Source organism: Lissotriton vulgaris, chromosome 9 (genome assembly GCF_964263255.1).
Source record: "Lissotriton vulgaris chromosome 9, aLisVul1.2, whole genome shotgun sequence".
NCBI lineage: Eukaryota > Metazoa > Chordata > Amphibia > Caudata > Salamandridae > Lissotriton > Lissotriton vulgaris.
Window position 1 is genome coordinate 1,145,671,192 of NC_141697.1, and position 27,111 is coordinate 1,145,698,302.

General features: G+C 42.9%; 1 protein-coding gene across 1 annotated transcript in view; it reads right to left on the minus strand.

The window, feature by feature from the left end:
- LOC147692934 (contactin-3-like) overlaps window positions 1–27,111 on the minus strand; it is an 830,755-nt gene that overhangs the window by 548,551 nt on the left and 255,093 nt on the right. Inside the window, exon 2 of the mRNA XM_086939195.1 lies at window positions 20,110–20,243. Within this exon, the coding sequence (XP_086795321.1) occupies window positions 20,110–20,161 (52 nt within the window). The 5' untranslated portion in view covers window positions 20,162–20,243. The remainder of the gene's footprint in view (window positions 1–20,109; window positions 20,244–27,111) is intronic.

A 27,111-nucleotide genomic window follows, 5' to 3' on the forward strand; every position in this document is an offset into this window, starting at 1 on the left:
ATGTACTATGAAAACTTCATCTTGCTGGGTCTGTGACCTACCAAGTCGTTTGGGTTTAGCTATTTCTTAGAAACTATTAGAGGCGGACACCCAGCAACATCTGGATTTATATAGTTTGGGAAATTCAATGCACTGTGAGCTGACATCCATTCTAACGCAGAACAATTCATTCCTATGGGAATGGTTTTGTAAGATTGTCCTAAAGGTTTGAGCTGTAATAGCTCTAGTCTTTCAGTCAATCACTAAAAGTAGCACCCCATTTAATAGGCATGATTTTAAATATTTCAACCCTTTCCTATATGACAGCAACAGTTTTCTTAACAGAAGGAGTAAGATTTAGTAAAGGAATAATCAGGTAAATAAACATTTAATGAGTCCCTCGGAGACATTGAGTGAGAAATATAAGGGAAACTGCAGAACATTTTGAAACATCTTACTGAGCAAACACCCCAGTATGCGATAAAGCCCAGTCTTGGCTAGCAGTAATGAGAGCTGCTTACCGAAATTTAAATACCCAATCAGTTCAATTAGCATGACAACTCATGCAGTTGATCCCTCCAGTCGAGTAAACAGGATAAAATAATGCACAAACACCAATTTGGTTGCAAGCTGAAAATGAAAATTAGGTAAATAAAAATTGTCAGAAACGGTTGATATCTCACACACAAAAAAGAACCTGTACCTAAAACATTATTTTAAATCAACAATTACAACAGAACAAATATAACGTGGGAAACATCCTTTACAATTAGGTTTTTACCAAGTTGTACCTTTAGGACACATTTTTTTACCAGCCATGTTTTCGAAACGCATATGCTTTTATAACGCATGCCTTTACCATGCATTTAAGGTAAGTTCTGGGGAGAAGAGGTTCCCCCCCCCACATATACATTGTTTATATATACATAAATATAAATATATAAACATTGTGTGGTAAAGGCATATGTTGTAAAAGCAGATGCGTTCTAATAAAATGTGGCGTAAGAAATGGGTGGTAAAGGGATGCAGAGTATTTCCCTGCGTTGGTCTGTCATACAACTGTAAAATGGATGATATAAAAAATGTAATTGATGCAAATACAGAGAACAATACTAGACCAATGCACTACAACATAGCAAACAAGGGAGCACAGTAAATAGCGAGCCATTCAACATCTCAATTTAAGGATCTCGGAGACTACAGGGCATATTTACATGCCCCTATCACCAAAGGAACTCACTTTTTGCTATGTTCCTGTGTCAATAGGGGCTTCACCTTATTTACAAGGTGGAGTTATGTCACTTAATGTGGCTGAAAGCCGCCTTGTAAATAAGGCCCTTTCACGCTGAACTTAGCGTGAAAGGGGTGGTCAATGGGTGTTGCGGTGGGTGTACCGCCGCAACACCCATTGATTTTGATGTTCCCCCTAATTACAAGGGTGGCGTTAATTGGAGGCAGCATCAAAATTAAGATTATGGGAAACCTGGTCTTAACATGTCAAAACAAGGAGAAATGCTTTATTTCTCCTCGTGTTTACCTTTTCAATGTGTGCTGCATAGAAACAGCAAATTTCCATGAATGATTGTTAATGTACTTGAAGGTGACCCTTCCGGCACATAAACAATTATTTAAAAAAAATACGATTTGCACCTTGTATGTGAGCTGCACAATGCAGCACACATAAGAGTTGCAAATAACCATTCTCTATTGTTTATGTGTAGGAAAAGACACCTTACTGCACATAAACAATCATTCGAACAAGGCAGGCACACTTTCACTATGGTGCAAGGGTGCCTCCGTTGGCGCTAGGCAGCTGAATTTACTGCCAGTGCAGGGAGAAACACATGGGTGTGCTGTATTATTGTAAATAAGGCGCATCCCTGCAAATACCTAGATATCAACGTATGCAATGGCAGTATAAAGCACATATGCCAGTGTATCCACTCTGTTGGAAAGTGGATTATTAGTAGTGATAGGTAGTTACTTACCACTAGTAATAAGGCTACAAACACAATAATAGGTCCCGTCAAGGTCTCAATACATTATTTCCTTGCTCAACTCTTGGTAGCTGGCAATAATCAGGCAGATCTAACTTAGAAGACAGGTGTGTATAGCATGTAAAACACTAATACATTAAATAAGTAAGACACAACAAAACAAAAAGATCCAACTCCAATTAATGAAAATAGGTTGTATTTTTATGAACAAGTAGACACCAAAACAACAAAAGCACTGTGGGTGTGATTACATTGTCAGTCAGAGTTACCTCCCACGACAACATTGCTGTTTCAGGACCGATTGAACTCCGGTCAGCGCTTCCGACCGCGTGATTATGATGCGACTGAATACTGTTGTTTGCATACTCGCATTTCTCTATGGGAGCTTGTGCTACGGCCGTAAACCGGCCATAATACAGGCTCCCATGAAGAAATGGGGGTGTGTGTAAACCCCTGCAACCTGTGTCAGGCAGGCCATGGTGCCTGCCGCATAGTGTAGGCATTCACAGGGGGGCACCCTAGGTACCCCAATGGCCACCAAATGTAGGCTGCCGAGGCAAGGTGGCCCCCAAGTCACTTTCCAATTGTCTTTCTATGTTTTAAAGGCCAGCAGGGAAAGGCTGCCGAAACCAGCATCGTGATCCCTATAGCATAAACGCCGTTCATAAGGGATTATGATATGGATCCGACTGGCCAGAAGGCTAAAAGAGCTTGTCAGAACTGCGTCAGAATGACTGGCCTGTTTACGCTCCGACTGACAACATTGAAATTCGGCAGTCGAGACAGCAAACCAACCGTGTCGGTCAGAAATCCTCCGACTGACACCCCAATGTAGGGAACCAGAGATATAACTTTTTAAATAATAAACACATTCTAGTGCTTAAAAACCTATAGCTCCAAATTGGGGCGCCTGGTCGCATTTGACCGGGACAAAGTCAGTTTGAGGCCGACTGCAATGGAGCCATGATTGGATCCATCGTTGGCTCCCATCAAAATTTTACCTGTGCTCTTACCCGTTTTTCTGGAGATTTTTCTCTCAGCATCGAGCAAGGCTTTTCTTCAGGCCAGATTCACGTCAACACTGTCGGCTTGATTTTCTGCAAGGCCCTGGTTAAATCCTGGAAGGCTGGAGCTGCAGAGGTTTTAGGTAGACTAACCTAATATCCAGGCCATGTCTCAGATGGAGGTAGCATGCTTGCCTCTTTGTGTCCAGTCGGTTACCTTATCGAGCTTTTTCCAAAAAGTTCACCAAACTTCTCCAAACATCTGAATCTTCTCCCAGAAGGTGTCCTTGAGGGTGCAAAGTGTTTACAACACTAATCCAGGAGTCTGAAATCTCTGATATGGCCCTTGGGATGTTGGGACTACAATTCCCACAATGCACCTGGCTAAACCCTTAAAAGTCGGCTAGATACATTCCAGGAGGGGGACTTCTTGGTGGAGATGGTGGAGATGATGCAGGTGTGTTCAGTTAACATGCAACTTGCAGGGAGTCCCCTCCTTAATCCTCTTAAGAAAGGTAAAATGCTTAGGGATGTAGTTCGAAGTGTGCAGCAGGTGCAGTCCTTCAGAGTGCAGTCCTTTGGTGTGCAGGCTAGGGTTCCAGCGGAGCGATCATTCTTCTCCTTGTAGTTTCAGGCAGCAGAGCTGAGTTGCAATGCAGTTCTTCTATATTTATTCCCCGTTTCTGGGTGTAAACTCCTTACCAATGGGATGCAGAATCCAAGTGAATGACCACTTCTTCCAAAGTGTGGCCCATCCTTCTCCCAGAAAGCGCATTTCTGTCAAAATCCAGCATTGAGAAAGATTCTCCTTTGGGGTTAGATCTGGCTAAACCATCCCACTGGTGTGGCTAAGTTTCACTAACAGACCCCTTCCAAAACCCTGACTAATCTAATTACTGAGTGTCCTTTTTGGCTGGGGGGAATGTATGACGTTACAATGAATACATTTACAATGCATGCCTTTACAGCACAGTTTTTACATCGCAACATCCTTTACAACGCATTTTTTTACATAGCATGCCATTACATTGCATTTTTAGAAACAACCTTTACAACGCATTCCATTACATTGCATTATACCTTTGCAACTCATACCATTATAATGCATACCATTACATTGCATTTAAGGTAAGTGTTGGATAGTATAGGGGTAATAATTATTATTCTAACTCCAGTGAGTGCAACAGTAGGGTAAAGGGCAATATTGTAAGGGTACTATGCGTTGTAATGGTATGCGTTGTAATGACTTGCGATTTAATACCTGCATTGTAGTGACAGGCGTTGTAGTGACATGCAATGTAATGGCTGCATTGTAATGACATGCGATGTAAAGAATGTTGTGATGTAATGACTGTTATGTAAAGGTAGTGCGATGTAATGACTGTGTTGTAAAGGTTGTTTCCCGGCTGGGGGTGCATGATGTTGGGTTCAGCCTGCTCTGGTCTCAAACTGCCATTTACTCTTTGAAGAACAGTTTGGTTCCCCCACCCTCTTCCTGCCTTTTGTCTTCTGCAGCTAAAGTTCTCCACCCACAGGGAATTCAGTGTCGACTCCGAAAGGACACTTCAGATCTAATCGATTAGCACTTGCTCAGACTAGAAAAGGATGGCCAATCAGGCGAGGACATAGGGAAAGCGTGATTTTGTTTCATAGAAAATAAAGCTTAATAACGTGTTTTCTTTAATAGCTATTTCAAATTTAACAGTGTCAAGTTGTTGGATTGAGCTTAACTAGAATGGGCAAAATAAGAATTGGCAGTTTTTCCATCACCAGGGCTTAGAAAAACATATTTTGTAATGGTCCTGCTTATAGATGCAAGGCACCCTACCGCTGGGGCACTTAGAGGAGAGTTTAAGGGTGACTTACATCTAACAGTAAGGCAGATTAATACTTTGGACGTACCTTCAATTCCAAAGTCGAATTTGCATTTGATAATTATAATTTAAAAGCAGCTTACAAGATGGGGCTGGGTTTTAAAATGACAGCAGACAAGTCAGCAGTGCACACTCTGGTACAGAAAATCCACTGGGCCGTTAAACCTCCCTGTCTTATTATACACTAGGGACATATAGAAACTTTGAATTGCCCTTGCCTTATTATCTTCTAGAGACTTACAGGGCTCTGTAATTCCCCACTGTAATTATACTGAATCACCATATACTCTTAAAAAGGAGTACAGGCCCTTGTTCTGGTTAGCAGAGCACAGGGCACAGTCTGAGTACAGAAAAGCAGTACCTAGTAGTGAAAATGGGGGCAGAAAGTGGGGGAACACTGCAAACAGTTCTTGATTTCTCACTCCCATATCAAACACACGACCAATGCTGTCCAAGGTAGACTATGACAATTCAGAGTACATATTAAATGAGCTTCACCGATTGGAAGTGCAAATAGGCCTGGAAACTTACTCATGCAAAATATCAGCTAAAAAAAGCTTCTATGCACCCTATGATGCTATGGCACAAGTTCACAAATTATAGTCACTAGAAACATGCCTAAGGTTTTAGGCATTCATGTGCAAGAAATTTGTCGAGGCTCAGGTATACAAAACCCATTGAGAGACCAACATACCTCAAAAAACAACTCACCTTCTACACTCCCAACCACCAGCTTGACTCCGCCGACCTCACCTTTGCCACTCTTCCACGCATCCACCGAATGACCACCGATCTTTCTCCCACCTTGCCGCAAAGACCTGGAACACCCTCCCCATCGCCGGAAACGGGAGCAGGGAGAATGGCCAGAAGTTCTTGAGGTCCCTTGGGTCTGCCTTGGGTTTCTTGTGTAGGGCGTTGATCTCTGCGTGTTTCCAGCTCTCCGGGAAGGTGGCAGCCTCGAAGGAGCTGTTGAAGATCTTCCGGAGTTGGAGTGCGATGATGGAGTTTGCTTTGTTGAAAATGTGGTGAGGGCTGGGGTCTGATGGTGAGCCGGAGTGGATGGTGTCCATGGTTTTTATGGTGTCTGCATCATTGACGCGGTTCCAGGAGAGCAGGAGGCCAGTGTGACTAGGAAGTGGTGAGTCTGAGGTGTCGGTGGCTGTTGGGGGGGTCTGAGTGTTGAAGCTGTTGTGGATGTTTATGATCTTGCGGTGGAAAAAGGTGACTAGAGAGTCGCAGAGGTCTTGTTACAGCGGAATGTCGTTAGAGCTGGAGCTGGGGTTGGCGAGTTCCTTCACAATGTGGAAGAGTTCTTTGCTGTTGTGTGCGTTGGTGTCAATGCATTCCTTGAAGGAGGTCCTTTTGGTGTTTTGAATGAGTTGGTGGTGCCTGCGGCTGGCATTCTTGAGGGCTGCATCGTTGTCCGGTGTCTGTTTGTGGCTCCACTTCTTCTCGAGTCTTCACTAGGTCTGCGAGGAAGCCTGGAGGTCGGTAAAGACCCAGATGGCCCTTCTGTCAGTGCGTCTGTTTGAGGGTTTGATCGGCCAAGAGCGTTGGCGCAGTCGTCGATCCATTGCCTGAGGTTGTGGGTGGCTGTGTCGGTGTGGTTGGTTGGTGGGTCTTGGGCGAGGGTGGTGATTAGCTGGTCTTCAGTGTCCTTGTTCCAGTTGTGCCAGAGGATTTGTTGCGGGTTGTTGTGTGCTGTGTTTTTCTTGAAGGAGAAGTGGATGCATTGGTGGTCGGTCCAGTGGAGTTCGGTGGTGTGGCTGAAGGTGATGTGGCTGCTGGCAGAAAAGATGGGGTCAAGCGTGTGTCCGGCGGAGTGGGTGGGTATCGTGATGAGCTGCTTGAGTCCAAGGTTGGCGAGGTTGTCCATCAGGGTGGTGGAGTTGCTGCTGGCGACATTCTTCAGGTGGAATTTCAGGTCTCCAAGGAGGATGTAGTCTGTGACGGCCATGATGTGCGAGCTGACAACGTCTGTGATGGAGTCGCTGAACTGTGTCCGGGGTCCAGAGGGTCTGTAGACGAGGGTTCCTCTGAGGGTGGTGTTGGGATCAATTTGGATCTGGAAGTGCAGGTGCTCTGTGATGCTAAGGGTGTCTTTGGTGTTGGTCGAGATTATGAGGGTATTTCTATGGACGATGGCGATTCCTCCTCCTTAGGATATGTTGGCCTACGTCCTGCTGTTCTCAGTGTACCATCTGTACACCCCTACCCTGAAAAAGTAACAAATGGATTGTGCAACCCCAGAACATGACAATCCTGATTCCCCAAGGAATTGTGGTTACAGATCTGTGAACCCTTTCGCTTAGTTACTTATGAGTACCCAAAGAAATGCACAAGAAATTCAGAACATGTAGTTTTAATATTTATTGAAGCATTGTGATTCTTGAGTGAAATATGTGTGCTGTAATAATCAATAGAAGGAAACAGATTAATGTGATTAGCATTATGAGAATGCTTAAAAAGATAAACAGTTCGACCATCTTGCTGATTACAGAGAATATGTGCTTGCATACAAGTACTGTTCTCCTACCTAGTGCTTCCTAACATAGGGCCCCATTAGGATGGCGGGTGGGCTGAAGTGCGGCGGACACACACCATTGATTAGGATGCGTCCGCCACCCTGGCGGTCACATTCCGCAATGCCAAAATGGCATGTTGTGCATTCCCATGCACAACGTGGCAGGCACGGCGTGGTGCCTGCCACCTTGTGCATGGCAATGTAGGGGGTACCACCCAAGTGCAGCCCCCCATATCCCCGTGGGCCCTTAATGGGCCCCCAAAGCTAATCCCTGCCAGCCTCTGAAACCATGGACATATCTTTGCAAACACATATTCTAATATGGATGGCAGTGCCTGCTAGGCACCGCCACCATTTTAGGGCCCCAGTCTGCCTGGCCGACAATCGGAACGATTGCCAACCATCGGAAATTCGGTGGATGGACTTTCCGTCCACCACAATACCCCGCTATAATATTATGGTGGGGTGTAAATCAAGATGGGATGGTGGGTGGATTGCCACCTCTGGTCTGTGGGGTGGCGATCCACCTGCTATTATAATCACCCCTCTAATGAGCTTAGGGTGGGGTGAATCTAACTCCCCGTTACCTGTGGATAAGTGTCATCACTCTGCCCATATTGGCGGAAAGCTGGACAGTATCCCTCGCAAGAGGCAAACATGAATTGGCTGGGCTGGAATTCTGGCACGGGGTGACCTCTCAGTGCCAGTGAAATGCTCTTCTGTCTAAATAAGGAAGTGATGCTGTTTATATAATAAACATTATCCGTGTCGCCATGCTGAAGTCTCAGTCAGGCCGCTAATGTGTATTCGACTGTGATAGCTCGGTCACGAATGGACAATTTTAACAACAACATTTTACATAGTGAACTTAGCCCTTGTACAGATTGTTCAATGTATTATGATAATAGGACTACAAAGTGGAAATGGAAGAAATGCTGTTTAACCCTTTCCCTGCTCGGCACATTCCCCTGATGTGCTGGGGAGGGGGGGGGGCACGCGCAGCGCTCCCATGCTCATGACGAGCTCAGCTCATCATGAGCTACAGTGCTTCTGTGCTCATGACGAGCTGAGCTTGTCACGGCCGCACCCGTTTCTTTAGAATGCTCAGCACAGCAGGGGAATTAGCCCAGCGTGCTGAGTGTTCTAAAGGCCATGACGAGGAGAATATTATCTTGCACAGGCATACAATAAAATGTGTGTTAAATGTCACTGTGTTTAAGAAAGAAGGCAACTTAAGAATGTGAGCATGTAAAAAGGTGGTGTTCCAACTCGGTTCTAATGTAACCACATGACAAAACAGTTGAGGGACCACAAGAACTGAGCTGTAACTTCTCAATTCTTCATCTGCAGCTCTTCATCAATATACCATGTTCTGTGCTGCTATTCTGTCACTCTAGAGTCTTTTCTAGGTATCTACCTGTTAGAAATGGGGGTCTCTAGTTGTCAGAGGTTTGCACCATTCCAATGTAGGGACCCTTATTCTAGTCTGAGTAAGGGAGTCACAGAGCTAAGATAACCCATGCTTATCCCCTTATTTCAGAGGCGATTTGTAAAGCATTTGTACATACACACAAAGTAACATTGAAAACACTACAAAATGAGTCCTCACCAGTTTAGAATAATAGGCATTTTCTAGCTGAATAAAACAAGATCAAAACAACAAAAATCCAACATACACAAGTAAAGATAACACCTTTAAAGTGTTAAAACACTTCAGTTCTTAGGAATCTATGGATGCATCACTTTTAGCACAAAGTACCTGGGATGCACCAAAATCAAAGACAAAAACAGTCACTGGGGAGGTGAGGGGCCAGCGAAGCTGAGCGATTAGTCAGTTTCTTACTCCAGTTGATGGGCTGGTTCCTTACTTCCAAGGAAAGTGATGCATTGGTTCCTTACTGCAGAGAAGAGGAGGTGATGCTTTGATTCCTGGACATGTGGCCTCTGTTCCTTACTGCTGGGCTACATCGATGAAGAACTTGCCGTGCAGTGACGATGTGTCAAAAATCCAGATGCATTGTGTCACTGCAGTGGTGGTGGACCAGGCACTGCGTCGATTTCACAGCCATGAAGAAGTTGTTACACTGATTCTTCAGTCACACAGAAGGACCTGCATCGAAGTTGGAGCAGTGCCACCACTGTCGGTGACGCGGTGCTCAGGACTCAGGCTGCAGTGATTAATCAGCCACACGGTAGGTGCTGCGTTGATTCTCTAGCCGCACAGCAGCGATGCACTTAATTTAAAGGTGCATGTATGTGCCCTTTCAGACAGAAAAAAATGGGTGCAGAGAGTCAATTCATGGATTTTCTTCTTAGGTTCATCAGATTCTCCTTAAAAAGGGCCTTGAAACTGGATTTGGGACCCCTTGGCAATCGAAGCTCTCAGCAGAATTGGCCAACGCACTGATAGGTGAAGTCTTTGATGGCCCTTAGATTTCTTAACAGGAGGCAAGTACACACAAGCCCTTGGTAAACCTTAAAGCAGGATGTAGAAAGCAAAGTCCAGTCAGTTCACTCCCAAGACAGAAGCAGCAAGCAGCAGGCCAGCACAACAAAGCAACCAGCAGGGTGTAAGTCCATCCTACAGCATTCAGCGTTTCTTCCTAGCACAATGTCTTCTAGTCAATAAGTGTTCAAGTGTCACTGTTACAGTACTTATAGCAGCTTCTGCCTTTGAAGTAGGCAAACTTCAAAGGAAAATCTTTGTAGTGCACAAGACCCTGCCTTTCCCTGATCTCGCTCCAAACACACTACAGGGGAGTGAAGACATCTTTGTGCTGGACAGGCACAGCCCTAGTCATATGCCAGTGACAGCTACTTCCACGACTCTAGCTCCAGAAGGCCCTTTAACCTGGTGATGGCCCTTCAAAATAGGCAAGGCACACCTTAGCTCCCTTTGTGTGACTGTCTAGAGTGAATGCACAAACTGCCCAACTATCAGCCTAAACCAGATGTGGATTCTACAAGCAGACAGAGGCACAGAATGGTAAAGCAAGAGCATGCCTACTTTCTAAAAGTGGCATTTAAAAACATCCTATTTAAAAACCAACTTCACTAAAATATGTATTTTCAACTTGTGAGTTCAGAGACCCCAAACTCCAAATCGCTCTCTATTCCCAATTGGAAGTTACACTTGTAAGATGTTACAAAGCAGCTGCAACAATAACCTATGGGATAGATAGTCCTTGCAATAGTGAAAAGCGAAATTAGCAGTATTTCACTATCAGGACATGTAAAATATACCAGTAAATGCCCTGCCTTTCAAATTTACTTCTACATGCCCATGGGGCTACCTTGGGCCTACCTTAGGGTTGCCTTACATGTAGTAAAGGGGAATGTTAGGCCGACATGGCAATTTAAAACTGCACACACAGACACTGCAGTGGCAGATCTGAGACATATTTGCAAGGCTACTCCTGTGGGTGGCACATTCAGTGCTGCTTACCCAATAGTAGCTTTCATTTCACAAGCCCTGGGCACACCTTATGCACTTTACTAAGGACTTAATAGTAAATGAAATATGCCAATCATATACAACTTACAGATATATTTTGCACAGGGAGAACTTGCACTTTAGAACTGGTTAGAAGTGGTAAAGTGCCCAGAGTCCTAAATCCAGCAACAAACGAAATGCAGCACACTGTCAAAGACGGAAGGTCAGAAGTACAAAATATAGGGGAAATACACACCAAAGATGCCGGTCCAACACTACCCTGTAACTGTAAATGTTTTTCAATTAGCTTTCATTGAACCACATTTACATTAAAAAAAAATATTGTTGTTGGTTTCTCCAGAACCTCGTTCACCTCATTGTTGAAACCTGAACAAAATCAATGAACTTACAATATACTCTTGACTGTCTACTTAGTTCCTCTGCACTGCACATGCACACCTTTGAGAATCCAATGTCAGTATACAGATGCACATATTGGCTGGCAAGATTTGTTTAGCATTCTGGAAACATATTTTGCTCTGCATTTTATGATAATCTCTGTCAAATTTGACTACTGGTGAATTCATTACTCCCTAAATGTCTGTGAGGAAGGCATCAGAAAATCTCTGGTGTGAATAAAAATGCAGCATTGTTTTGCATCAGACAGTATATTGACTGTGTCTTGATCAAATCTGTGTCTGCGCTGTAGACACTCAAAATTCACCTACTTTATTGTGTAACTGCTAGCTAGATGAAGGAGGGCAGTTCTAATTTTTTTGTCCATGAAAATGACCAGATTCAGCACCTTTGCTTTATTGAAAAACAAAAACGTTCAAGCGCTTTTGGTTTTATTCCTTGTTGTTGCTTCATTGCGAATCACTGTGGTTTGCAGTAGCGGGTGGTGGTGGGAGTTCAGCCGGGCGGCGACTTGGGGCGGGGAAGGGGCAGACTGGGGGGTAGTAAACTACGGAATATGGCCAAATACATGTAAGTAAACATATAAATAAGTAAAACGAATTTTGTTGGTGAAGTAGTGCTCGCAACAAAATGAGTTGTATTTATTTATATGTTTACTTACCTGTATTTGGCCAAATTCCGTTGTTTACTACCCCCCCTGACCTCCCCCCCTCGCCCCGCGTCACCGCCCGGCAGCACTCGCAACACCGACAGCTACTGTTGGTTTGCCGTACTTATTAAAATATTTAAATTAATCTCTTTCAGATGTGTTTCAGCTCATTCTTATCTGGCATTATTAATGCTCACATTCCAAATGAAGATTTATGCTATTTCAGCAGTGCTAACCTAGGGTTAAAGGTAAAATCGATTAAAACTAAAGAAGTGAATTATTGAACACCTAGATGTATTCACTGAACAAACACAAAGGTTAAAGTGGCATTATTGTATTGTGCTGAAAAGAACTAAAATTAAAAAAAATAAAAATCATGAAATACACCCATTATAGGTTAGCCAATTAACTAGAACTTGCTCATCCATCATGCACTTCTTATGATCTCACATTTTACCTTGATGTCTGAGGAACTCTTTACAAATTTCAACAATATTGATCTTTAAATCTAAGGAGTCATGTGATTAGTAAGACATTTAACATGTCATGACTGATGTAATATACAAGGTCATAAATAAGCAGTGCATGATGGGGAAGCAAGTAATAGTTAATTGACTAAATTACGAATGGCATATTTCAGTGGTTTAGTATCTTTAAACATATTTCATGTCTCTTTTCAACACCTTAGTTTTACCATTGCTTTTTTTCAGTGAATGTTTCTTTTTCTTATCATAATCTAAATTGTCCTTAACCACAATCCACTACTAGTGCCCAACCCTGCTATGCAAGGCCTTACACCATCCACAGTGGGGATGGCTGCCAGGAGTGACCTTGCAGCAAGGCTCTCTGCCCAACCCTCATCTGGCACCCAACCCACACTGCACATGGCCCCTGGAGATCAGGGTGTGGGCACCCTCCCACTTGTACGTTTTTGTAACTCATTTTCAGGATGGATGGACCATGTCTTTGAGTCCTGCAATGGTGGCCACAACCTATTATTCATGTTGTGGCTAAGCAATCACTATTGACTAATTATCTTTAAAGTGGCCAAACAGAGCCTATCTAGATAATACTGGTCCAGATTTCACAAACTTTTTCTATTACATAATCCACTTTTGCCCGCCATAAAGACATTTTCAAATGCTAAAGTCTCAACAACCACCGGACAGATTTACATCAAAGAACACAAAGTTCTAACCACCAAATTGGATATAATTCTGTTAAGCCATTTTTTCTGTATCGTAGAGCAAACCTTACTTTGGGAATGAAATTGGTAAATCAATGTTGTGGGAACTCGCCTTTTTCTTAAACCTCTCTTGACAGATAAGACTAACACGTTCCATGAAGCAGCAAAAGTAGATGAACAGTTTTTTGTTTAGGTTGAGCCTATACTGAGTATTTAGTATGGGGTGTAAGCTCTGTGAAAGCTCCGCCCACTCTCCATCCATCTTTTTCATTGGCATGTGTCTTTGTCGTTCCTAATGCTGCCTTCCGATTTGTTTTAGGCTTGTTGGTCCCTCCTTAGGATGGCCATGTCGTCCTTTGTATACTTCCATGTCTACTGGCCCCTTTACTTCCAGAGTCTGTGCCTTCTTCCCTGTACGCTACCCCTGCCCCCTACCCCTCCTGCACTCCGTTGTTCATGCCTTCTCGCCCTCCTGCAGTCCCGTTTGCAATGCAGTAGGTCTTGCGTAAATGAGAGCTCTATTGCATTGCAAATGCTTGTTTTTAAAACTTGTTTCTTTTCACTTCCATCCCCACAGGGAAGCAGTGGAAGGTCAGTCGTAGCCTGCTTGGTGCTCTGTGGAGTTTACTTTTTTATAGCCGCTGAAAGTAGAAAGGACTTGAAGTCTTCCATAAGTAAAGCAAATGCCTGCGCCAGTGTATACCCGTTGCGCATTACTACATTTTTTTCCCATCTGTGCCGTAGTCACAGGCTTGGGTGCAGAGATGTTTTACATTAATTATTTCATTCCTCTGTATGTTTCAGAACTTCGCGTTTTCCGTTGTTGTTAAGCAGGGCATGTACTTGAGTAGTCTAGAGCGTTTAAAGGGTTGGTTGATATTTTTATATTTGCTTTTCCTGCCCTTGTTTTTAGTTGCTTTCCTACTTTTCCTCCTGTCGTATGTGATCAATCTTCATAAAGCACATAATGCCAAAAAGAGTGAACATTCTAGCCACGTCAAATTACATGGGAACTACTTTTTTTTTTTTACAACAAACCAATCTTAGACATATCACTGTTTTATTCCTTTGTTTGTAACTACAGTGTAATCTACAAATGTGTAAACGCTACAGTTTTAAAACTATAAGCCTGCCCTTCGCCAAAAGAAAAATCATGAACAGTGCTTGGTGCTGCTTTTTTCATTTATTGTTGTGATCTGCAACTAATTGAACAGCGCCAAAGTTATGAAGAAGAAGACAAAAAACACCTTTGGAAAGAGTGACCTAACTTCAACTGCTCTGGTGCTGTTGATACCACTGTAATATGTCCTCCCCTTAACAAATCTGATATTTCTCTGCTTCTCTTCCCTCACTTGTTCTAAATCTTATAGGGTCGCCTAAAGGTAACTCTGTGGGGCTATTTACTAAATATTCAATAACAGAACTGATAAAACTGGACTCTGAACCCAGCAGAAGCAGGTATGTTGGAGTACCTGTCTCATGGCTAGATGGGAAGTGTGTAAACTGAATATCCTTTCTACAGCATCTCCAGGGGCGTGGTGCAGAAATGTCCTTAGTGTATTATCATTACATGAATGTCCTGAACAATTATTGTCCTCTTTTTTCATCCTAAGATACAGATGAAGGCTAACATGGTGGCCCATGGTCTGTCTTTCACTACTAGCAACAGGATCAGGGTCACAGACTCAAGGCAGCAGACGCCTTGGGGCTGCCCAGTTGCATACTCAATAAGCTATGTAAGACTGAGATAACTGACTTATAATTCCTCAAAAACAGGTCCCAACCCTAATCATGTAGTCAGTTTGCAAAACGGATGGAAATGTAATGAGCCTGATGCCTCCGACACCTGCAATTGTTCTTAAGTACAGGCAAAAAATGGACACTAGTAGGTCAGTGTATAGATCTAGAGCTGACAATCTTCATAACAATTCTGAAACCATTAGCATAGCCCTTTCATTGGATTTTAAAGACACACCAATTAAATTACCTAATGTGGTTAGCAATATCCCACTCCCCTTCCCTTCTTGTATATTATTAATCGCATCACAGAATATCCTAAACATCCTCAGGATTTTTTTATTATCTGGTAAATGTAAACATAAATCATGTTCACAACCTAGCTGAAAATATGTACCATGTGACAGAACTGTGCACCACTTAGTAATTAAAGGATAGTGAACATCATAAATGTCTTTCCTTTGATGATTAGGTGGGAACACGCATGCTCTTTATTTAATCAATTGAACCCATTACATTATACGGTACAACATAAAAGAACAGCCATCTGAGCAGAGAATCCGTCCCAAGATGTTAATGATGATCCAATTAAACAAGCATTTCACATAACCATCTCCCCTGCCCCGAATCCACAAACCCAGAAATCATCACCGTCACAAATGGGAGGCCCAGCCCCAGATGTTTGGAATGTGACATTGTGAATGAACCATGCTAGCTGTGCTGATGTCGGTGTGTGTATGCTTATGGGATTGTGTGTGTGTGCATGAGTGCATTTCTGTGTATGCCTGTCTTTGCATATTCACATGTTTGCATATATTTGTGCGTGTGTGTGTTCTGTGAGAGCATGCATGTTTATGTATGTGAGAGCATCAGGGATCGTAACAGAGGTGTAAAGTAGACACACCTTACTTATCAGCAGTCAGTCTTAGTGCCTCTACTGTCCAACCCCTCATTCACTGTGATATGTACGTGCTTGAGTAGGAAAGCATTATTCATGTTTTGTTCTGTTAACTGATTGACTACGAGAGTTCTGTGGCGACATCAAATAAACTGAAAACAAAAGTGCTGACGTAGGCCTTGGGGTCCTATTCTATCACATATAGTGAGCATTGCAAGTGCTGATCTTAAAACTTTCAATACATGTTTGACAGGCGCTATATCATGTCTTTGGAGGTAGAATTAGGATGAAGCTTGCTCCAAACATCTTTTACCATCATACTGTGACAGTTGGTTTCTGGAGGTGGTGATGTGTGGCAAGGACGTGTGTGCATATTGGTTCTGTCACATTTTGTTGGGGTAGTGATGTGGTCTGTTGGATTTTTTTGTGCTTCATTACTGCAGTGTGATTGTATTGTTTTGTTCTGCAGTTTTTGTGCTGTTTTTTGTCGTGGCTGTTTTGTTTTCATGCACCCTATTATCCTTTATTGGTGTTTTTATAGTCCTTTGTGAAGGTTATTGTGTAAAGCTCTGTTGTTTACCTTAGAAATACCAACAAATGCTGCTATATTTCATGCTAAAAGCTGTTAAAAGCAGCATATGCCCTGAACGTTCATGTGGTGAGGAACGATTTACCACTACTTAAGGAGGTCAAATAGTGCTGCATTATCTCTTCAGCTACTTAAGACACCAGTCAGACTCAAACTGTGGCAGATACAGGGGCATATTATCACGCCCCAGCGTGCTTTTTATTATCCCTGGAATATATCGCCAAGCTAGCGCTGTATTATCAACGCTTAGCGCTATGGCGATAAATATTCCAGCGATAGTGGGAAAATAAAACGGCGATAAGCTTGGTGATACTGCCCTGCGGCCTTAACCCCATAATCCATCTCCCATGTTAGGTATGCCTTAGTTAGGAATTAAGGAGACGTTAAATTCCTGCGTTAAGGCAGAGTTAACGAGATTATGATGATTGCTACGCTTCGTTGTTAATATCGCGAAGCTGCCTTAGCGATATTTTCCCTTGTTGTTTTTGCAGCCACGCCTACTTTGCATCTCATTATCGATGCGATGCGAGTCGTGACAAAAACGGGAGCTAAATCAAGGAATAATGCGATGAAATTATTGCCGCTTTTCGCCTGAAAACGGACGCTAAAGCAGCGATAATTCTATTGCCAGCCCCTGATAATATGCCCTTCTGTATCTTAACTTAGCGTCACCAGTGCTCACTTTGTGATATGGCTCATGGTCTCCATCACAGATTTCGGTTGACTGGTGCCTTACATAGTAGAAGAGTTGGAGCAGTGCTCGTTCATTACCTTAGATAGTATTAAATGTTTGCTTGTCACAAGAACGGTAAAGAAGCATGTCCTTTTTTGCTGGAAATGTAGCAGCATTTGTTATCGTATCCTATGTAAACAACAGTAAACAGAACAATGGCACACCCAAATCATCATAACAGTACCACTAAAAGATTAAATGGCAATAAACAGAATAACACTACATTGCTGTAATGCTGCACAAAAACACAGCATTCCAAAAGAACACCACAACACATCACCTCCACAACAAAAATCGACACCATTTCCATTATTACCAATTCCACAAATCTGCTTTCATAATGCAGAGGGAAATAGTTTTTGCATCATGCTCTGTCTAAGTTATGACACAGTACTCCCCATGGCATCAATGAAAAATGGGTTGTAACGCGGCCCCTGGTTTCTTCTGCAGGGACCTCATCCACAAAACCTAGAAGAGTACACAAACCTCAACATAGTCTTATACTGTGCAGCATCAGGACAGGCAAACCTGTTAACCTTTAAGAAGTACCCCCAACCTGATACCCCTTAAAAAACTCCCCAACAACCCAATAGCAGAGCCCTTTTCTTCAATATATTAGCCAAAGAATAAAATGTGCTTTAGATCGTCCTTGTTCTCTTTTTCCATTTTCAAAAGATAAATAATACTCTACATTCTCCCCATCTCTGGATTGACAATCATCAGCTACTGACACACCTATGGGAATGAAAAGCCACCGTCGCGGTGGTGCTAACTGGAAATCAGGCTTCAGATCATGAGTTTTTAACCATGATTACCTATATCTTTCAGATAAAAAAGTTTGGCTTTTCTACCATAACCACTCGAGTATTACTATGAGAGCTGGTATCAGGGCGATATTGTTTTCAGTTTACTTGGCTTCCTTTCATTCCATCATCATCACCTTTAGTAAATTTTTCTTTTCACACAATTTCACACCATATATGGGTAAGTGTGCTACTCTTTGCCTTCTTTCTCCCCCTTGTTTCCTTTTCAAAGGCGCTGCTTGAGAACCTAGAAAGACCTTAAGGGGCAACCAACAGCAATGGGCTTATTTTCTGATGAATACAAACAAAGGGCGCTAGTATTCCCGGTACGACAAGTAACTATTCTTCAGGGCTCTTTTTTTTAACCCAATATATAAATGCGCCCACTTTGTGCACACAACTGCTGTTTGGCCACATGCTTGCGTTGGCAATTCTCACAAGGGGTGGCCTGTGATGCACAATCTGGGTGCTAGCGAGACCAGGGACCGTAATATAAATACTGAGCATTTTCCTTGATTGCACCAGGGCACTTTTTAAAAGGTGCGGCAGGTGCAGTCAAGGAAAAGAGGCTGTATCAGGATGAATACGCTGCCCCCGGGGGCAGCTGCGAAATCGCTCTCCTTCCAGGGCAATGCATTTATGTGAAAAATGTAGAGGCTACTTTGAAGCCGCTCCATGTTTCACAGTGCAGAAGGCAACCCGCCTGCACTTTTAAAGGGGATTAGAGATCCCCTTGCAGGGCGGGTGCAGTGAGTGACTGCATTCGCCTGCAAGTGGATGTCTGGGGGGGTCCATGAGACCCCCCTACTCCCCTTCAGAAGGCTGCCGTCAGGGTGCGCACTGACAGCGCATCACTTGTTAAGTGGCACACTGTCAGTATGACTTCTGACAGCTTCTTTGCTTCTGTGCCCGTGTCTGTAATATGGCGCAGGCGCAAAGGCAAAGGGATTCCCTCACGCCCACATGCAGGGACCACCATCTGATGACAGCGCTGGCGCTTTATGTGCATCAGTGCTATTAGTATTACAGACGCACACGTGTCTGCGGCCCCTTCTGCAATATATAAGTGCCCCTGGGGGCGCACAAAGTGGGCACAATGCCCTTTGCGCCCATGGGGCACATCGGTAATATGACACCAGGTCCACATTTTGGGGGTCATTAGGATGGCGGACGGACCTGCGTCCGTCCGCCACCCCGAGGTAGAGGGACCTTCCGCATGGGCTGCAGCGGTCCCTCCTTGCAAATTAGGATGTGACTGCCACCCTGGCGGTCACATCCTGTATCTTTAACCTTGCGGCGGGTGCTGTTTGAAGCAGCACCCGCCGCAAAGTTAAAAATGCATGTATTGCATTTACATACACAAAGAGGCAGGCACAGCGCGGTGCCTGCCGCTTTGTTCATGTAAATGCAGGGGGGTACCATAGGTACCTCCATGTGCACCCCCACCCCTGACACCCTGGGGCCCGCAACGGGCCCCCAAACTGAAAAGACCACATGCTTTTCCACTGCGGAAAAGCCGCAGTGGAAAAGCATGTTTCCTGCCCCATCCTAATATGGCTGGCGGTGTCTGATAGACACCGCCACCATATTAGAGCTTTTCCGTCACGGTCGGAAGGCGACTGCGGCGGAAAAGCGGTGAACGGTTTTCCCGTCCGCCGATGACCCCCCAGCCAACCTAATCTGGAGGGGGATCTTTGGAGGCACTGCTGCAGTGATTCCGCATCCTCCGGGCCGGCGGTGGCTTCCCTGGCCCGGAGGATGCGGAATCACCGCAATCCTAATCGGCCCCTATGTTAGGACCTTATATTTGATACACTAGTTCACCTAACTGATCCAACAAATGCTTATATACCTTATAGATATAGGGACGTTCTTGGCTGTATGGAAGAAACAGGAAACAGACAGAAATATGAACATGATTGCTGAAAAAATTAAACAGCATTTCACCCGGTGTGTGAAAGGGGAAATCATTATATGATAAACACTCTCCATCCTTTTCTTTTCTATTTGAATGGTAACCGCAGCTTACTTCTGATTGTGCACTTGAACGTATGCTGCCCATTCATTCAGTTTACATATTGCTCTCAGTTCAGTCATTGTTAGCTTTGCGCTGGTGATTCTTGGGCTAAATCAGCTTGACAGTCATCTCTGGATGTTTCCGAAGAATGACTCTAACAGCACAACAGGCAGGTTGATAATACGGCATGCTTCCTTACTTATTTCTTATGCTCCCTCGTTGAGCTGTCTCATTTGACAGCCTGTGGGTGGAAATAATCGAATTTTTACCTCTGAGATAGCCAGCGTGCAGAAGCAGCATCACCGAAGTCCACACCAACATTATCTTTAGTTCCCGATGGACAAAGAACACTCTTCTCTGCTGGTAAGAATCCGGTGGCTTCGATGGGAAGATAGATTTTAACCTGAAAAGTTAAATAACAAGATAGTATCTATAAAATGCATGAAACATACTAATAGGAAAAAGCATATGACAACATTAATGTAAGCTAGATACAGCGAAATATGTATAGCAGTTGCCAAATGTATTTTTAATATGCAATTTGTGTAGAACAATTTACATAGAGTTTGGAATGCCGACTTAAATTATTTATACTCAAAGATATGAACTTATTAAACACCCCTGTCTCTTCTGAAAGGACATGCATGAACCACATTCTTAAAAGCAGTATTTTACACAAACAACAACAATGGACAAGAGAAAAAATACACATGGGATAAACAACCCTCTTCTGTACTTTATAAAGATATTACAATGCACAAAGGATTTCCATAACCATATAGAGGAAGAAGGTGGAAGGGGAAGAGTTTCTTTATAATGTTATGGAACTCCAAGGTGACTTGTAATAACCTTAGTATGTATTATAATAGGATTGTGGACTGGACCCAAATTTACGAAGCCTTTGCGTTAGTGCAAAGCGACCCAAAGCACCGTCAAGATATGCGTGGCAGTTACTATCCAGCACAAAAGGTATTTTGCTATGTCTGGGTAGATGCCATTTTCTCTGCGCGGAAATTACGTTGTGCTGCGTTTCATTCAGTGTGGTTTACCCAGGCGATCTGTGGAAAGACCCACAGTTTTGATGCAAAGGAGGCTTTTCCTAAAATATTCAGATCAGGCTTTACGTAAAAAAACAATGATCACTTGAAGTTGGCACAAACAAAGGTAAATGTCTTCATTTTTCAAAAAAACGAGCAGTGAATGTGTTGTACAGTGCACATCACATATCTAATATGTGGGGTCTTTCTGAATGTGTCTAAGCATAGGAATTAGCTCTAGAATGGTATGCTTCTAGTACAACCCCTATTCTACACACACCACACTTACCCTGCACCATAATGTGAGGCTGCGAATCACGCAAACCAGTCATGTTAGTATGCCAGCAAAGGGGCTCACTGCAGCAGAAGGCGAATTTTAGTAGATATGACACTCCACAGTTTTTTTCCATTGCATAACACATTGTGGCAAATTTAGCTCCTGCCCTGCATTGTATGAAGAATCTGTTAATCAGGGTCTGCGAATCTAGTAAATCAATCACAAGTGAACCACAAGTGCAGTATATAATTTGTGGAGTAAATGCCACAATTAACAATAGTGTAACAGGTAAGTTTTACCAGCAATGATGAATAAAATAATGTGGAAAAAATACAGTGTAAGTGTTAGACCTGACTACCTTTACGGTGGCCTTCCCTAAAACCGTATGCCTACTCACCTTCAGTTGCTAAAATATGTTTATTTTGGCTTTAGGACAGTGCAATTTACCATTACTAACTAGCGAAAAGGTGTGTGTACTCACTCCTGAAAACATGCTAAAATTTGCTTACACCCAATTGGCACATTTCTTTACTCATAAGACCCTAGTAAAGTAGTACCACTGTACCAAGGGTCTGTGAATTAAATGCTGCTAGTGGGGCTGCAGCTCTTATCATGCTCCCAACTTAAATAGCTTTTTCTAAAACATATCTCAGGTCTGTCATTGTAGCATGTGCGAATTAGACGAGGCAAAATAAACCTTTTGCCAAGCCTAAACCTTTTCTTTTAATACATATAAGTCACTTCTATGTTAGGCCCTAAACAGCCCATGCAATGTATTTAAAAAAGTTAGACATGCACTGTTAAGTTTTACATGTCCTGGTAGCAAATGATTCTTAAATTAATTTTTCAGTACTGTGAGGCCTTCGTCTTCTACAATGTTCACATTGGTTTACCTTATTAATTTTAATAAGTGCTAACATGTGATAGGGAACAGGTGGAAATGTCATGTTTGGTCTCAAAAGAATTGTAATTTAAAATCGTCTCACTGTGTAATTGAATACCAAACAGTGCAGTGACTGAAATAAGTGCAATCGATTATTAAAACAAGTTACAAGAGACGCTGTGACTGAAATCAGTGCAATCAATTATTAAAAAAAGTTGTGTGACGCCAACATCCCTTTTTGACATGTGAAAATAAGGAAATCGCACTGGAGGGCTCTGTTTAATTACCAAAAGAATAAACATTTGATAATCACCCTTCGTATCCGTGAATGTGCACATCAATTGGTGATCTGTATACAATTACAGGTTTTAAAAAGGAAAATAATTCTAATGAGGCTGTAGCTCACAGAAATGCAGCCATCTGTGAAGACACGAACAGCGGAAACTGAATGATGGGCGGAAATGACATGCACATTTAAACCTATGGTGACTCATCGTTTCTTAAAGCTACACACCATATCGTGCTATGTACGTGAACCAAACTAAGAAAAAGTGAAGACGCTATACAATATTAAACGCAATGTGATTCCAGTGAGGCACGCTATGCTGAATTCTTAAAATAGGCACAAATATAACTTGTGTGTAATCCCTAAGGTTGCGAGCCCAAACAAACAGTTGTCAATAAAGTTGCTTGTCCATCACATAAAATACCAGATCCAAGTTTTCAGCTTATAAATGCATTTCATCCTCAAACAAGCAGATATGCATGACTTTATCCGCAACTGGTATTGTGCTCAGTGCAAAGTTGAAATAAGAAAATGTGAAGACGCTATACAATATCAAACGCAAGGTGGTTCCAGCAAGGCATGCTATGCTGAATTGTTAAAATAGGCACAAATGTAACCTGTGTGTAATCCCTAAGGTTGCAAACCCAAATCCACAGTTGTCAATAAAGTTGCTTGCCCATCACATAAAATACCAGAGCCTAATGTTTCAGCTTATAAATGAATCTCATCCTAAAACAAGCAGATATGCATAACACTATCAGCAACTGGTATTGTGCTCAGGTGTTATTTATGCAAAATACCAAGTAACTCAATCTGTGCAAACAGCCTCTGAACAATAGAGATTATGCCCCATGTGATGAGCCTACAGATCTGACTTCATTGATCTAGGAATACAGTGAGCAGTTTCAGATGACAATATTAACTGGGAAAAAAATAAATGAAATTAATTGTTCAAAAATGAAAAAAATAACTAATGAAAAATAAACTACATGCAATGCAAATACTACAGTGAGCAACCATTATAGTTACAAGAAGCAACTATATTCAAGTGTAGTTTTTTTATCCAAAAGAACCCAGCTCTTGCTAATACATTTTGTGGATCAGTTCCTTGAACAGGTAGCAATGCTTCAAAAATAGTATATTGCAGTTGTGCAATGTTATGTCTTGCCTCCATCCAGTGGGTGGCAACCATTGATTTTGTGGATTGTGTTCTGAGGTTACTCTTATGTTCACTCACTCGTACTTTAACTTTTCTTTATGTTTTGCCCACATACATTTTTCCACATGGACATTTTAGGGCATATTTGGCGTTGGATGTGTCACACGTACTTGAGGGTTGCAATTCAATTTTCATGCCTTTAGTGGGATGTATAAACAAGCTTCTTCATCATGTTATAGCAGTGTACGCAGTTCCTGCTTCTTTGCATGCGTTTATGATCTTTCTTCCCTTGTTGCTGTTCTTGTCTTTTTGATAGTAAAGAAATGTACTAACTGGATTATAATCTCACAGAAATGGGTGAAACAATTCACATTGTTATTGGATTTGTGCTCCCGCCAGTGAGAAGGTTGAGTGAGAAGGTTGATCCTCCCATGGACTTGCTTACTATAATACAATATCATAGTCATAGTCATAACATAGTCTTAAAGTGGGTATGTCCAGGATCTAAAAACGTATAAACTGTAATTATTAATAGAACATGATAGATTCTTACCAGTGTATTTTGCACTATATCCTGTATTTGAATATATGATGTTAAAACACATGCAATTACAACACATGCTTTTACAACGCAGTTGTTACATCGTAATTACCATTACATTGCATGATTTTACAACGCATGCCATTACAACGCATTTTTTAAAACTACCATTACAACGCATACCATTACAGCTCTCAATATTTTTAGGGAAAGAGTAGGGTAAGTGTTGGATAGTGAAGGGGTAAACATTGCTATTCCCACTCCAGTGAGTGCAACAGTAGGGTAAGTGTTGGATAGTGTAGGGCAGTGGTTCCCAAATTGTGCACCGCTGCTCCCCAGTGTGCCGTTAGAACTTGCCAGGGGCGCCGTGCACGTCTTGGGAATGTAGAAAAGGTAGTATGCTCTGAAGCAGATTGAATGTGCAAAGTGTGTAAATTAACTCTCTGCTGCCCAGATAACCAGTGTTCTATATGTGAAGAACCCTGTTCCCTTCTCCCATTGGTTAAATTCACTCACACTCAGGCGGGACCATAGCTTTCTTCAAGCGCTGCAGTGAGAACGGGTTCAGATTTGGACTTCAAAACTGTCCCAGCACTGATTGGCAGAGGTTGATCGGCCTTAGCTCTTTCGGGACTTAGGATTGGCTGCAGGGAACTGCTCATGCCCCTAATGCCTCTGTGTAGGCTGTAGGAGGGGCATGTGCAGGAGCAAAGTAGGCTGCAACGTGGGACCAAGCACAGAAGACGCACCCCTGAAGTGTGAACCCCCCTCGAGCCTGCAACCTTCCGACTAGGTGGGAGTGCACTAGATGTGTGAGGAAGACCCAAGAGGCACCCCAGAAGTGTAAGTGCTCCAAAGCTAGGAACTTGTCTGCTTGCGTGGACATGAGAGAAAGACAACCCTCGGGTGTGAACATCCAAGAGGTGCCCTTCTACAGATGAATAACCCTGCTCCAATCACAACTCTATTTCTGAGGGCCCCAGAGCGTCCCTCGACTTGTGCTATGAGGGAGAAACGCTATGACCCGTGTTCACCCCGTTCACAGACATCTTGACAGGGTAAGAGGGTAAACAGCCTGATTCATCATGCAGAATAGCACTCGCAAAGGGCCAGATTCTCAGAATCTGGCCCTTTGCGAGTGCGATTTTTGCATTTGGGAGTCATCATCCCAAATGCAAAAATCGGTAATAGCGATTTCGCTATTTTGTGAGGAATTACATTTAAGGAATCTCTATTTGAGATTCCTTAAATGCAATTCATCATCCATTTTTAAATAGCGAATTCGCAATTTCGGGCCGCTATTTACCGCGAGGTCAAACCTCGTGGTAAATAGCGAAAACTTAGAAAAATGCTTTTAAAAGAATTTTTCTAAGTTGCATGTTGCACACACACATGTCCTTTGGACATGTGTGTGCGCAACACCTGTTCGAATTTGCATTTAAGGGGTGCTACAGGGTGTCCTTTAGACACCCCTGGCACCCTTTAAATCGCTATCTTATTTGCGATTAGCAAATTGCTAATCGCAAATAAGGAGTACACCCCATTCATTCCTATGGGCCCTTTGGCCCATAGGAATGAATGGGGAGTTATTCCTTATTTGTGATTAGCAATTTGCTAATCGCAAATAAGGAATATGTAGGAATCACATTTTTTTTTGCGATTCCTACATGAATCCCATTTTGCGAGCCTGTAATAGCGATTCCTTATGAATCGCTATTATAGACTCGCAAAATGGGTCATTGATTAATCAGGCTGTTAGTTTCTTTTTTTATAAAATTATTTTAATTCCAGATCTTTCCTTCCAGGTTCTTCTGTTAATATATATTATTTCTTGTATGTGTAACCCAATTCTTACTTTATGATCCTAATTCTGTGATCCATACATCTTTCTGGGGTTAAGAAAAGTGATTTACTTATTTTATCTTTTCAATTGCTTGTGTAAAGCACTTTTAATATGTTGGCCAAGTTTGAGGTATAGAAAACAACATAAATAAATAAAAACCTATGTTGGATGGCATCTTGTTCAACACAGAACAAGATGGAGGGTTGATAAAGCTTTTCCGGACAGTGGGGTTTATTGATTTCCTTCTTGTGGCTGGAATGCAGAGACACAGACATTGATGTGAAGGAGATTTGAGACAGGGCACCCCTTTAGAAATTGAATGAAAGCCCTGCTAGCAAAAGTGTTGCTGATAAGTTCTTCTGGAACACTGCTGTTCAGTGGATGGTAGGGGCAAAGGTGGGACTGCAGTTTATGTTGTTCAAGGTGAAGAAGTTTCTAGACCGGGCTTGTCCTTTTGTTTGTCTCTAATCATTGTTACACAAAGGCTAATAACTGCCAGGTTGACCTAATTCACTTCTTTGTGCCAGTGTTTTATATTTCTGCTCGAAGCCAGCATCGTTGCTAACTGCTTCTAAAGCTAAAGGAACTCTGGGGGGACAGATGGTGGCCAGCGGAGCTGGGCCCGGCCCCCATTCCGGGCACAGAACTGAAGAACCTTGGAGTAAGGATGGATCCCTCCCTCAGCTTTGTGGGCCATACGAAGAGAACCGCGGCCTGTTGCTTTGGCATACTACGGTCGCTGCACCCTGTTTTGAAGGTCTTTGGCCATCACACCAGGCAGCTGATAGTCCAGGCTATTGTGTTATCTCGCCTGGACTATGCCAGCTCGCTCCTGGTAGGGGCTAACGTGGCGGAGGTCACTCGCCTCCAACGCGTTCAGAATGCCGCGGCGAGAGCCATTGTTGGCCTACCTCGAACCTGTTCCGTCTCCGGCACATTGAGATCCTTGCACTGGTTGCCCATCAGAGCAAGAATCCAGTTTAAAGTGCTGTGTCTGGCGTTCAAGATTCTGAGGGGTGGGAGTCCTCAGATTCTTGCGAACCTTTTGACTTGGTATGTGCCTACCCGGTCCCTGAGATCCCTGGGTCAAGCTCTTACGGTGATTCCCCGATACAGGCTGTGTCGGGTTGGCGGCCGCTCTTTCGGGGTTAAAGCGGCCGAGCTTTGGAATTCTCTTACTGTTGAGATGCGGTTGCTCGTTGATCTTTTAGCTTTCTGTAAAACTTTAAAAACTTTTCTGTTTGA